Genomic DNA, 13,786 nt, shown 5'->3' with positions numbered 1-13,786 from the left:
TGGTTCGGAGTGAAAATTCTGGTTTCAATCCCCAGTACCATCCCATACAAAAATAATTGCTCTCACCAAATAGTTTTTCTCCCCAAGAGATAGCTTATTCTATTCCACCTTTGGGGGAATGTTTAATTCATGTAGCCTCTGATGTTGCCTTTAATATGTTGAGAAATAGGGACAGAAAGAGGTTGAGGGCAAAGGAGCATCTTGAAACTCCAGCAGGCTTCATCACACAGGGGGCCTGACTGTATTCAGTGTTCTGAATGGTTTGAAATAACTTTCTGAAACCAGATGCCACTTTTCCTGCTGCCTTCAAAAACAAGGAGCCTGTCTACCCAAGAGTTTTTCACTTAGTTTTAGTTACCGCTGAGTCCTGCTGTGAGCTCCTTTTCTCTGTTGAGCATTGGCAGTGATTCAGACTTGCTTTTTTGCCTTGCCAGTATATAAATTGACTTACTGCTGGGAAGGGTGGCTAACCCTCTCACAAAACTTAGAGAAACAAACAATGGTGTCCACAGTCTGAGTTTATACCTCGAATGCAGAAGGGTTAAGTCTTCCTTAACGATGTGAAATGGAAGCTCAGGAACAAAGTTCCAGCTGTGATGGAACTAACTCTACCCTACCTCTTCAATGCATGCTCCGTATGCTTGTGGCCGCAGCCGCTGCTTCTGTCTGCTGTGGGCAGGTTCCATTTTTCACCAACTGATGGAACAGAGCATCTGTGTTATGGTTTCTTTTTAACCAGAATATAAGAAAGTATTTGCTGACTGAAGCCAGAGAAAAAAACAGACCTGAATTTCTTCAGGGTTGGCAGACTGCTGTTACGAAGGTAAATCTGAGGCACGCGTGGGATGTCACGGGGGTGGGGGGTGGGGGTGGAGGGGGTGGGTGTTGAGGGCTGGTAACAGTGACCAAGAGGAACCAGAGGAGGCTGTCCAGAAGTGGCTCAGGATAATCCTGTTTAGTGTTCCATTCCCTGGCAGCTCAATTTCCTGTGCTTGGGAACAAACACTTGAGCCTTTTCATCCCTGGGGCAGCTGCTAAAAATACGGTTGCTGGAATGTAAAACAAATTGCTTAGGGGCTTGGCTTTTCCCTTTTGCCTGTGGCTCTATTTCTTTTTTTTTTTTTTTTTTTTTTTGTACCAAGGATTGAACTCACGACCTTGCGCTTGCCAGGCAGGCACTTATACCATGGAGCTAAATCCCCTGCGCACTGTCGCTCTTATTTCTGTATGACCCAGGTATACTTAAAGAAATGCTAAAATGACTGTTTGGTTCCATTTATCCCTTAGAACCTGGGAAAGAGTCAGTCATTTAGTGCTGAACAGCATCTTTATTTTATAGATAAGAAAAACTGAAGCCGAGTTCTCACCCTTCACCAAGGACATCAGAAGTACTGGTAGAGGCAGGTCCTTGAACCTCAGTGTAGGCCGAGTCCTGGAATAAACCTTGAACCCACAACCAAATGAACAAGATTAGTTGATTTTTAAAATTAATCTGAACTTTGGTGTTTCTAATAGCATACTATACTAGTTCAAGCCAGCGTTGAACTTGTAAATTTTGTGAGTTTACCCAACTAGATTGTCTAGGTACATATTCTAAATTTAGTTAGAATGTTTCATAATCCCACTTCAGGCAGAATACAGTAACTGGTTCTTTTGGAAACATACTGTTAACCCTCCTGGGTTTTGTGGTTTTGGTTTGAGACAGGATCTTGGTATGTAGCCTGGGCTGGCTTTGAACCATAGTGATCCTCCTCCCTCAGCCTCCCAAATACTGAGGTAACTGGCATGTGTCACCATGCCCAGCTGTCTTCATTTCTTGCAAAGCACAGGACAGCCTTGTGTATTACCTGTGACAGGGCAGAAGCTGCCAAGCAGAGTTGCATGTCTCAGCGTTCAGAGCCAGGCATATGTTCTGAGATCCATGGGTCCATTTTGATTCCATTGTTAGTGAATTGAAAACAATACCAATTGTCCAAATGGATGTTTTTAACATAGGTGTTTAATTTGAATTCCTATTTCTCATATTTAGGCAAAATATTCTGTAAAGTGTGGTTGCCACTTGATAGCTCTTTTAATGTGGCCAGATGTCACCATAAAATCACATGCTTAAATTACCACACCTGTAATCCCAGAATGTTGGGGGACTGAGGCAGAAGGACAGCAGATTTGAACAGGCTGGCAACCTAGGGACTTTGTTAGGACCCTGTCTCAGAATTTCATTTCATTTTATTTATTTTGGTTTTTTTGAGACTGGTCTTGAACGAACTGTATAGCCCAGGCTGGCTTCAATTTAATGGAAATCCTCCTGTCTCAGTCTCCTGAGTGCTAGGATTACAGGTATGCGCTGCTGCTGTCTGAAATATTTTAAAAAGTGGTAGGGATACATCTCATTGTAAGGCCCTCAGTTCAGTCTGTAGAACTGTAAAAAAAAAGAAAAAGGATACCAGAGGTGTGTACTAACTCTCCCACAAAGACAAGTTTCCTGTGTCTTGCTCACTTGTCCATAAAACAAGAGGTAGTTCAGTGGTAGCACTTGCCCAGCAGGTATGAGATCCTTGGATCTGATCCCCAGCACCACGCATACACACAACAGCAGTTTACAAGCAGTGCTTGACCATATTTTAATGGCCATTTTGTTTTTCCTCTCAGTGTATTCCACAACAGAAAAATGACAGTGACTGTGGAGTCTTTGTGCTCCAGGTAAAGATTTTTTTTTCAGCATTTGCACTGTATAAATTGTGTGTGGGGTTCAGGGAGGAGTGTAAGCATCCCTGTGTGTGCAGATACAGGTCCAAGAGGCAGAATGCTTTTCCCCTGCTGCCTTCCCGCATTGCTGAGGCGCAGTGGCGCAGTTATGCCCTTCCCAGTGGTCTCTAGGAAGAATCAGCTCTCCTGGCTAAGAATAAGCAATGAATATCATCTGGGTCTTATCAGGTCATTTTCAAGCCAGATGACCCAGGAGAGGGACTTGCATCTCTCTGTATCAGAGGCCCTTGGCATTGGCAGAATTAACTTTAAGAATCTACAGACAAGGGCTGGAGATTTAGCTCAGCAGCATAAGCGCCCGCCTTGCAAGCAGGCAGTCGTGAGTTTGATCCCCAGTACCGATAAAAAGGAGAAAGGGAAAAAAAAAAAAAAAAAAAAAAGAATCTACAGACAACCTGCAAGTCTTTGCATAATGATATTTTAAGTAAGTGTCACACTCAGATGCTGCCATATCATGCTGAAGACCCCTGGTAGGTCTACAAGAGCTATGGAAAATTTTCAGTTACACATATATTTATGATCCGTGAATTTAGCAGTTTGACAGATCTCATGAATGTTGGGGTTTGTGGGCAAATTCAGGTCAGCTTTAGCTGCATTGTCAGTGGCAGACTACACTCTGTGGGGGACTGAGCCTGTCTCTTCCCAGTTGCTGCTTCCACAGCATGGTATCTGGAAGAAGCGAGGGAGGGCAGTGCTTCACCATACACTTGCCTGCAAAGCTAACTGTAATCTGGAATGCTTTGAAGGAATGCTTTTGCAAGTTTGCACAGACCTTGTAATGCTGCTTTAGACTGGCCTCTGCTTTTGTCTATGGTGCTGGCTGGTGCCCAGCCCCACGTGCCACTTACATATTTCTGGGATCTTTGCAGTACTGCAAGTGCCTCGCCTTGGAGCAGCCTTTCCAGTTTTCGCAAGAAGACATGCCACGTGTGCGCAAGCGGATCTACAAGGAGCTATGTGAGTGCCGGCTCCTGGACTGAAGTTGGGGAGGACTCGCAAAGCCTGACCAAGTTGGAGCAGATGGTTTGTTACTTGAATCTCCACTTATTTGGATTTTTACAGATATTTCAGATCAGTGGTATTGGGCCACGATTGTTACCTCAAATTTATTTTTGCCCTTATTCATTTCTCCAGCTACCACGTACTTTTTTGATGTTTATTTTGGTTTCATTTTTAATTTTGTGGATTACGCGTGTCCCTCCCATATTTAATATTTATTATCCAAACGCATGCATAGAGACAAAGCATGCAGTGAAGAGTATTAAAAGCCTAGTAGATTTGGTGCAACTTTTGAAACTTAGTTAGATGTGAACTGAATACAGGTTAACTTTTAATTCCAGAACCTAAAGATGCAAGATGTTTTTGATACAGCATAACTCAGAATAGTAGGTGCTTCTTGGGGCATAAAGGGTAGTGAGGAGTGGACCGTAGAGCCAGTCCTGTTTACTTTGCCAGCAGCACCTCTGGCTGGCTTCCCTCTTGAGGGCATAGAGGTAGCTGTGAACAGGTGGCCATCTACTCCTGGAGGCTCATGGCAGTGCACGGCACCTACTTTGGGGAGAGCCAGAGTCTGTGCCAGTTGTCCTAACAAATGAGATTTTATCTTGGTCTTAGGAATTACAGTCTGCAGCCTACATTGAATTCCCTGTATTTCAGTTTTGTTTTTGACTTGTGAAAAAATTCAGTATCCATCACACTAGTGGTCAAACAAATGAGAAGTGATTTTCAAATTGTCATTTCCCTTATGTGGCCTTCTATGTGAAAAAAATTAAAATTCACTAGCTACATTTCTATCTCTGAAATACAAAATTCAAATTGTAGTCTGACCAAGTCTTTTGTAAGTGGGCAGAGAGAGAAAGAGAGGTATGGACAGTTTGGTTCCCTGGGAGATATCTTAGCAGGGTCTCTCCTCTCTGGTTACCTCGGTGATGTGCAGGGCTTGTATGGCTTCTGCCACACTCTAGCACAGGAGTTGCTTTTTCCTATCTGATGAAATTTGTCTTCTGGGACAGGCCAAAGTAGGCCCTTCCTTATACTTAGCTGCATTAGGATGAAAGCAATGGATCTACATCTGCAATCTGGCCTTTTGTGACTTTTTTAAAAAGATGATCTTGCTATATAGTACAGGCTGGCCTTGAACTTGTGGCAGTCCTCCTGCCTCCGGGGTGCTGGGATTACAGATGTACACCACACATCTGAAAGGAAATAAGGAAAGTTTCATATTAATTTTACCCAGTTATCTTTTCTGATCTGGGGGAGAATGTAAGAAACCAAGAGGCTATTTCAGAAAAAACCAAGCAAATGGCAGAAGACATTTGAACTTCTGCTGGGTAAGTTTGGGGTGCTGAGAAAACAAAAAGTGTAACTTGACCATGGGTCTGGCAAGAAAGGCTGTCTGCTGCCAACTGAGAGCTGAGTCAGACCGGGTTTATATGTGGGTTCTCAACACCAGCATACAGCCCAGCCCCTCTGCTCCCAAGTCCTATAGACTCAGACTCCTTAGCAGGAGACCAGGTCAGTATCTCTTACTGTGTGTCAGGTCATTAAAAGCCTAGAAACAGAGGCATTTTTTGCTGCTACAGGTAAGGTTGTGTGTCCCTGTTAGGAAAGATGACAAGTCAGAATGGCGAAGATGTCTTAAAAGTTTTCAGGCATAATTATGCAAATATGATTGTTCAAAATTTGTATGTGAGATATTTGCCTTTTTGTAGTACCTGTATCCAAGTAGCCTGTAGTGAGGCTATTGATTCAAAATGTCTTTTGCTTTGGAGAAGAGGGGAAGTATGTACCACTTCCTGGGACAGACCTGTGATGCAGAAGACAGGAAGGATTGTTTCTGCAGCAGTCTTTTTTTTTTGGTGGTAGTGGTGATTGAACCCAGGGCTCCAAGAGCAAGGCAGGTGCTCCACCATTGGAATATGTTTCCTGCCGACCTGAAACACCCCGATGCCCAGAGCTTGGGTTGCTGCCTTTTAACCTGAGGACGGGGTCTTACCCAGCACTGAGGTTTTAAGAGACCTGCCATGAGCTGTCCAAGTCCAGCTACTCACATGCAATGTAATGGGGTGCTTTGGGGTGTAGCACCCAGCATGGTTAGTCTAAATGGTGGCTGTTTTCTTGAAACCAGTTCTGTCATTCATAGTTGCTTTTCCCTGTTTCCTTGTGATTAGGCAGAAACCTTTGTTTAGCTCAAGTTCTAGATTAGAAAGTCTTATCTCGATGTTTGCAGCAATTGCTTCCTTGTAACAGAGGCATTTTTGAAATACACTCTAGGCATTCGGTGAGAGAGAAGTGAAGCTCTGCTTTCCCGGCATAGTTTGGCCCTCAGTGAAGAGCAGGTGCGCTCACAGGAAGCAGACAGGGTCTTAGGGCCGAGCAGGCCACGCTCAGTGAAAAGCTGTTCCGACAAACCTTCAGGATGCCCAGGCCTCTCCCTGGCAGGCGTAGCAAGCTGCACCTGCTATGCCCAGTGGTCTTTCCTTTTGTTAAATTGGTAGCAGTGAATGTAGATTATCAACTTTTAGTTTTCTTAGTCATAGAGAATCAACTTTCAGTTATCTTCTGTAAGGAAGGGAGAAGAAGCAGCTGCTGCCATAATCCCACATATTCAGCTTGGCATTGTATTTTCTACTTAGTAGGAGTAGGAGTAACATGGTTGTTTTGAATTTATAGTTCGAACAAAGTAACAGAACTAACTGGGACACGGCCAGCACTTGCCTAATCTGAGGTGCCCTTCTGTACAGTTGAGGTTCACTGCTTCCCTGGGTGAGGAGTGATGGGAGCGTCTGGGTGGGTCATGACCCTTCAGGTGAGAAACAATGAGTTAATAGTATAAATGACAAAAACCAGTTACCTGCTCTGTGTAATGAAATCAAATTACTCAGCTGTCATAAAGCACATACTTAGTTATGTGCTGGGCACTGCCTCCTGGCCTGTAAATAAGACCTAGGGAATACCATTGAGAAGTGCTAATTGTATTTGGGTGTTACAAAAACAGACCTAGACAAGTTGTTTACTTAAATGGTACTTGTTGGTCAGAAAAAGAATTTATTTAAAGATTATGATCATGTAAAATTACAGTACTCAACTCTCCTAGCAAAGTATTTTTTTGAAGAATAAACTAAATGCCTTTATAAACTTGTGTTCTATTGTGTTAAATACTGTGTACTGTTTAGTGACCGGTGACAGCAGTCATGGAGAAGGTTCACTAAGGACAGTGACCATATGAGACTAAGCAGTCGGCCCTTAGAGCTGCACTGTTCAGCAGTGTTTTCTGAAATGACAGAGCCTCTGCGTTTGCATTCACTACAGCATTCACTCCCCGTGTGTCTGCTGAGCATTCCGAGTTGTGTAACTGCAGAGGTGTGCAGAGGTTTTTCTTAAACAGCCACAGAGCGTGAGTGGCAACCACACTGGTGGCAGAATTCAAGGCTCGAATTTCATACTTTTCTGCAGATCTCAATCTGGCTAGATCTGAAGCTTCCTGCACTCTGAAATTCCCATCTTAGCTAAGACACACAACTGTGTTTTCACTTGGATTAAATAGGGAGCGAGGTCAGATGCTGCTCCTGAGAGAAACAGATGAGGGTGTAATGAAAGGAGTCATGTTTAGCATCAAGCCCAAGGAAGAGACATAAGGTCCCCTAATCAGCCCCAGCCTCCTTCCCCTCCATCATCACAGCGTGTGTCTTCTGGAAAACTCACTCACTCTTCCAAGGGCGGCTGCTCAGTCCATCTTTTGTCACTTTCCCAAGTTCTCTCTTCATGTGAAGCTGTGACTGTTGGAATGTCAGGCTGAAATACTAGTGTAAATTCTACTACACATTACTCAGATTCTCCCCCAGGTTCATCTACAGTCCTGAATAAGGAGACAGCAGAGACAGTAAGTTGGTCCAGCTTTATTGTAATCTTGTTACAAAAGACAATTTAGGAACCAATGTCTTTGGTTTTAAGGCCTTTAGAAATCTGAAGTGTATCTTACTACAGAAGAATATAAATTAGTTCAAATCAGAATAAAAACATGTTTTAAGTGGTTTCTTCCTACTTAGCAACTGTTAACAGCTTTTTTAAAAACTCCAACAACCAGTTGGGAATTGAATGAGAAAACCCACAATACTCTAAAGTGAAAGATGTTCACAGGGGAGTACTCAGGGCAACCTTCACATACTATTGCGTATCAGAAGATACACTGTTGCTGGATGAAAACATTTTGTATTTTTTTCTAATTAAGAAAAAGGATGCTCACACATAAATCATCTGTTACTTTACAAATGCAAAATAAATTTTTTGAGTATCTCGTGTTAAGACTTTCTTTTCAGCTTTAGGCAAAACATTACATCTTTTGAAAAATGTATTTAGCAGAACTGAAGTCCTGCACCATTTCCTGAAAGTAAAGCACGAAGTGGGGAGGGTCCTCGGAGGCCTCTGGCTTTTGTGCCAAATATTTACAAAGGCCAAAGTTTGCCTTTAGAAATCAGAATTCAACACAGAAAACAATCCGGTTGTCAGACATTTCCTAATTTACAGTAAAGCTACATATCAACATAGCAAAATTCCCATTTTATCTTAACTTTACATCATGCAAACTTCAACTTTAAAAAAGAATCATTGCAAGTCCCAGTGTAGATCATGAGCCTCTTTAGACCCAAGCATCAGAAAATGGATGTTTACATTTTTCTTGTCCTTCTAGAAGCATGGTAGCTTTTGGCTGACAGATCGTAGGTGAAATCTGCTGCTGAGGAACTTGGTGTTTTTTTCTCTTTTTTTCCCCACTGAGCTCCATTCCCAGCCACATAGAACATACTTTTTGATCTGGTAACAAAATGATTCTGGTAACCTTTTCAGCAGTCCGAAGGAAGGAATCTCTGCACTGATGGGGCTCTCACTCACTGCTTTTGTGCCAGTTTGCCATAGCCCCCTCTTCCAGCATCATAGTCCTGCCGATACTCGTCGCGAACCTTAATGGGAAAGAACACAAAGCTGTAGCAGAGAGTAGGGCAATGAACATCCCGCCTACAGCCACGTAAGGGCTGCCCAGGGCCTGTTGAACGTTCCAGTAGGCCAGACGTAGCATGCTCTGGCAAACACCTGGCTCTAGTACAAGCTCAGTAACAGTTCTGTGTAGACATTACACAATGTACTGTCTCTAGATTTCAAATACTGTTTATCAAATCAATGAGTGATTTTCGCCAGGGCTGTAGGCAAAAAGTTAACTACAAACTGACCAAACACCTATAAAGCCTGGAATCCCAGGCCAAGGCTCGGCCCAGAGACCCTTCCTGTATACCTGGCCTCCAGATCGCCCGCGCCCGTACTGCCTGCCCTCCTTGAATCCTGCATCCCAGTCCGTGCGAATGATCCTGTCGTCCAGACGTGTCCCGTTTATGAAACGCATGGCATTTTCTGCATCAGGTCTTGAGTAGTACCTTAAGTGTTAGTGTTAAGAAACACTAGCATTGCTCTAGATGATTTGGAAACACAAGAGGCAACATCTAAATGAAGTTGAACTGAAGAAGTACGGTTTGATCCAATGTACAAGAAAGTACAAGTATTACAACTGAGGGGTTCCTTCCAGACGGGTCAGTCTGCATGGGCACTTAACAGAGGAAAAGCCCTCTTTCCCAGGGGTACACTGCTCAGGTTTTCCTGAGTCCTTCTGCTAATGCTTAACTTGGGCCACTGCCTTTTCTGTTCTTGGTGCTGGGGATTGAAACCACAGCCTTGTGTGTGCTAGATGACCAGTCTTAATGAGCTATATATCCCTTGCTCTGTCTCTGTATTTTCTCTGACTTGTAAATATAAAATGGATTTAGGTTTGGAGTACAAACTGTACAGTTATCCAAGAAACTATGACATTCAAAGTGGGCACTGTATATTGAAGAGCAACCACAGTTACCCAGGTCAGTAGTCCCCAAATCTATTTATCTACTTGGGATGGTATTTTAAAAGTCTATAAGCAATTGCGATTAGCTGGCTTTGGAAAATGCCAATAGATTTTTTTTTTTCTTACCCTTACACAGGTAAAGAAATACTTGGTGAAATGTAACATCCAGCACCTAAATGATGCCTAGAATACTGTAGGCATTCAGTAGGGTTTTGTGGGGGGTTTTTTGTTCTTTTTGAATGAATGTTAGACAGACAAAGCACAACTAATGTGATTATGCAACACTTGTAATCCCAGAATTACGGGAGGCTTAGGTAAGAAGACCCAAGTTTGAGCCTGAACAACTTAGACAGACCATGTTTCTAAATACAAAAGGGCTAGGGATATGGGTCAGTGAAGAGTCCCTGGGCTCAATTCGATCTGCCATCCTGAGTATTGACCTTGGGCCTACAAGGCAAATGAAAACACTGGTTCTCAGACACTCATCATCTACTAGATGGTACCTTTTGGTTTTTCATTGTTCCCCTGTCCCTGCACCCTGTGAGCTTTTCAAGCCAGAAGTGGTGGCACATATCTGTTATCCCACCACACTAGGAGGCTGAGGCAGGAGCACTGCATAGCCTAAGCTATACAATTTAATGACTTAGTAAGACCCTAATCTCAAAAAAAGTAAGTAAAAAGTGTTGGCTGTAGCTCAGTGTGAAGGCTCTGGGTTCCATCTCCAATACTATAAAAATGCACATATACATACATATGGTTTTGGTTTTTACCTATAAAATGAATCTATGTAACATAGATAGCTATACATAAAATAGAATATAGCATTTTATAAAATAGGCAGACCAGCATGTGCTGACATGAAAAATATCCAAGATAGGTTAAAGAAAAACACCACTACATATCTATAGAACTGTATTTGGAAAGACTCCAAGACAAGATAGGGAAGGAATTTAGGGACTCAGAGTGATAGGAGACCTTACCTTTCCTATCCCTTTTGGGTTTTTAATGCCAAACCAATTTTTGAGTGTTGGACATCAAACCCCAAGTGCTCTACCCTGAGCCACACCCCAGCCCAAAGGTATGCATTGTTTCTGTTTGTTTTTGAGACAGGGTCTCACAGTGTATTTCAGGCTGGCCTTGAACTTGCTTTGTTCACCCACCTCTGCCTCCTAAGTGCTAGGATTACAAACATATGCTACCATGCCCGGCTACCAAAGGTATATATTCTTGACATTTTTCTTAAAAGGATCAACCCTGAACAAAACATGAATTTCAGGTAAAACAGAGGTATTATCAGCTTTTAGTGACACTAGGGTATGGATATAAAGGAAGAAATAGAAACAATATAAACTAATATCCTCAATTTTCAAAACCAGGCAGCCAACCACTGTGTTCTGCCCTAGTTCAACAGCAACATTACACACTCATAAAGGATACTCCACGAAACAGAAGCCACATGCTGTTTTCTTCATTTTATCCAGACCCATAATGATCTTCTTTATGTCACCACTTTTGCTGAAGAGTTCATAAATTTGTTCTTCAGTTGTGTAAAAGGAAAGATTTCCAACATACAATGTACAACTTTTCTTCAGTAATTTTTCTTGTTCTTCATTGTCACCCTAGAAGTTCAAACAGAGACAAAGTCAACCTTAACAGTATAAAAAGAGGCTTGCTTGCTGGGTGTGGTGGCTCACGCCTGTAATCCCAGCACTCTGGAGGCTGAGGCAGGAGGATCGTTGTGAGTTCAAGACCAGCCTAGGCTACAAAGTGAGCTCAAGGCCAGCCTGAACTGTACAGGGAGACCCTGTCTTAAAAAGACAAAAAAATAAAGAGGCTTGCTTAATGCCCAGCATGTGGCATGACTGTAATTCCAGCACTGTGGCGGCAGAGGGAGGATGATCACTGCGAGTTCAGAGCCAGCCTGAACTGCACAGTGAAACTTTTCCTCAAATGAAACAAACAAAAACTGTTGATTGAGTGAATTTAATTTGGTCTCAATCTAAATTTCCTTTCCCTACTCGACTAACACATTTACACATTCTCCACACCTACCTCTTCTATACCTGTTCCCTTCCCTATCACAAAGGGATTTGACCCCTTTTCTGAATCTTCACAGCCCTCCCCTCTTGGCTTATTTCTGCCTTTGATTTGGATTCTGATTACTGGATTTCACTTACAGCTCTTACTATAGGACTGAGCTCTGAGGGTGCAGAACCTTCACTATTTCCCTAGGGCTCAGGATAAGACTTCAACAACCGCACTCAGTGAAGGTTACCGTATTAATTTGTGCCACCTCATTCTTTCATCCCTGTGTTGGCTGATGCAGAAAACACCTGGAATATCTGTAGCCTTCCCCCTTTCCACAGAATACACTGTGACATAGTCTAAAATTTTCCTCTTGTAAAACCCAGCAATTCTCTCACCTTGACATCCAGACATCTCTCCACTAAGAATCCTTCCCAAAGGTTGAAATAGGACTCAACTTTTGTCTTTCACCCACAACGAAGAACTTTGTGGGGTTACCCTACTAAAAGGAAGTGAGAGTAGTGGGCTATGCTTGTAATTCCAGCATTCTGCGAGGCTGAGGCCGGAGGATCGCAATCCTAGCATTCTGGGACTGCTGCTTTGTGCGAGAGCCCAGGAGTTCAACCGCCAGTATCAAAGAAAAAAGCCTCGAAGCGCAGTGTGTGTAAGGCGCCACCGCAGACCCGAAGGAGTGGAAAGCCCCCCCCCCCTGCTCCGCATCACACACTTCCCGGAGCACCAACATTGTCGCCTGAAATGTACTGCATCAAGTTCAGACAGCAGTTGCAAGGGAATGGGAAAGCAAGTCTCAGATTCCCTTCCAGAAGAGAGAATGTTTTGAGTAATAGTCACACTGCTTTCTGGCATCCATTCCCCGCTCCTACAGTGGGCACAGGGGACTCCACTTCGCGTTTCAGCAAAACAGCGGAATGGAAGACGACACAATCAGACCAAATGCAGCGTTTTGATCCAGACCGTGCCCCTCCCGTGAGCCGACCTGCCTTACCCGAAAGTGCTGGTCCCGGTACTGGCTCAGCTCCACGTAGGAGTCGCTGCGCAGTGCCTTCAAGAGGCCGCCCGACATGATGCTGAGGAGGATTTGAAAAAAGTCGCGTTGCCTCGGTAAACACTCAAAAGAGCTTTAGCGGTTGCGGAAGCGGAAACACGCAAGGCAGCAGCGCAATGGACGTAGGTGCGCCCAATCCGCGCCCGGCAGTGTCGTCATCACGCGGCGCGGGCGCAGAAGCGGTCCGTCGTCTGGCGCGGCCGGTGGGAAGGCTGAGCAAGTTGCGTGCGGTTCCGGGTCGCTCCGAGTAGGATGATTCTCCGGCGGCTGCTGGCTGCCCTGCTGCACAACCCGCAGCTGGTGGAGCGGCTGTCGGAGTCGCGGCCCATCAGGCGCGCGGCGCAGCTCACCGCTTTCGCGCTCCTCCAGGCGCAGATGCGCGGACAGGACGCGGCCCGTCGCCTGCGGGCCCTTGCGGCAGGACCCGTGGGGGACCTGGGCCGCCGCGCCGCTCGATTCCGAGACACCTTTGTCCGGGAGCTTCGCCGCGGACTTCGCGACCGCCCGGGGCCTCCAGGAAGTCAGAGGGGTCCGGGCGCGAACTCTTAGACCGGCCTGGGCCCGCGCTTTCTCTTCCGTGCTGGACACTGACCTCGGCATTGAGAAGTCGTGACAGGATTGCCGCCGGCTGACGTCCTCATCGGGCCGAGGGCACAACGGACGACCCCGAAGAAGCCCCTGCCAGACACCCAAACGCTGCACGGCCTGTGACCTACCCGGAAAGAGCCTGCCTAGTGCAGATGGGACTCAACGCTTTATAGAGGCTGCTACGTCTGCACCGGGACACAGGATACCGACTGCAGGGAAGAAGGACGGAAAGGCTCTCTGCCATTCTCTGATTAAATGAACTGAGTCATGGGCATGAGTGTGGTGCTTCTCCAGCGAGGTGGGGTGGGGGCCTTGGAGCTCCAGGGCCATGGTAAGAGTGGTCCACACACTGAAGGCCTGTTTTCGTGCTCACTCTTGCTAATTGGTTCCCTTTGGCCTGTCATTTTTTACAGACACTCTTATAGAAGAAATGGAAGCCGCTTCTCGAGTTGTCCAAA

At 44.8% G+C, this 13,786-nt stretch overlaps 3 protein-coding genes across 7 annotated transcripts in view; 2 read left to right on the top strand and 1 right to left on the bottom strand.

The window, feature by feature from the left end:
• Senp5 (SUMO specific peptidase 5) overlaps positions 1–6,903 on the top strand; it is a 34,343-nt gene extending 27,440 nt beyond the window's left edge. For 4 of the 5 annotated variants that reach the window (XM_013160181.3, XM_003477102.5, XM_005006892.4 and 1 more), the window contains 3 exons: positions 740–823; positions 2,650–2,700; positions 3,636–6,903. In XM_013160181.3, coding sequence (XP_013015635.1) covers positions 740–823; positions 2,650–2,700; positions 3,636–3,746 — 246 coding nt within the window. In that variant the 3' untranslated portion in view covers positions 3,747–6,903. The remainder of the gene's footprint in view (positions 1–739; positions 824–2,649; positions 2,701–3,635) is intronic. The other variant, XM_063224317.1, reaches the window with a different exon arrangement.
• Positions 6,904–7,644: 741 nt separating this feature from the next.
• Positions 7,645–12,887, bottom strand: Ncbp2 (nuclear cap binding protein subunit 2). The gene is made up of 4 exons (XM_003477101.5): positions 12,681–12,887; positions 11,087–11,268; positions 9,053–9,191; positions 7,645–8,723 (listed from the first exon to the last, which is right to left on the bottom strand). Exons 1-4 carry the CDS (start codon positions 12,756–12,758, stop codon positions 8,652–8,654), a joined length of 471 nt encoding a protein of 156 aa, XP_003477149.1. The 5' UTR covers positions 12,759–12,887; the 3' UTR covers positions 7,645–8,651.
• Positions 12,888–12,908: 21 nt separating this feature from the next.
• Positions 12,909–13,600, top strand: Ncbp2as2 (NCBP2 antisense 2 (head to head)). The gene has a single exon (XM_023560329.2). It carries the CDS (start codon positions 12,993–12,995, stop codon positions 13,287–13,289), a length of 297 nt encoding a protein of 98 aa, XP_023416097.1. The 5' UTR covers positions 12,909–12,992; the 3' UTR covers positions 13,290–13,600.
• The last annotated feature ends 186 nt before the right edge of the window (positions 13,601–13,786 follow it).

Source organism: Cavia porcellus, unplaced genomic scaffold (genome assembly GCF_034190915.1).
Source record: "Cavia porcellus strain 051 isolate PalLab524CR breed Dunkin Hartley unplaced genomic scaffold, mCavPor4.1 scaffold_14, whole genome shotgun sequence".
Lineage (NCBI taxonomy): Eukaryota > Metazoa > Chordata > Mammalia > Rodentia > Caviidae > Cavia > Cavia porcellus.
The sequence above is the reverse complement of the archived record's forward strand: the minus strand, read 5'-3'. Positions and strand labels throughout refer to the sequence as shown.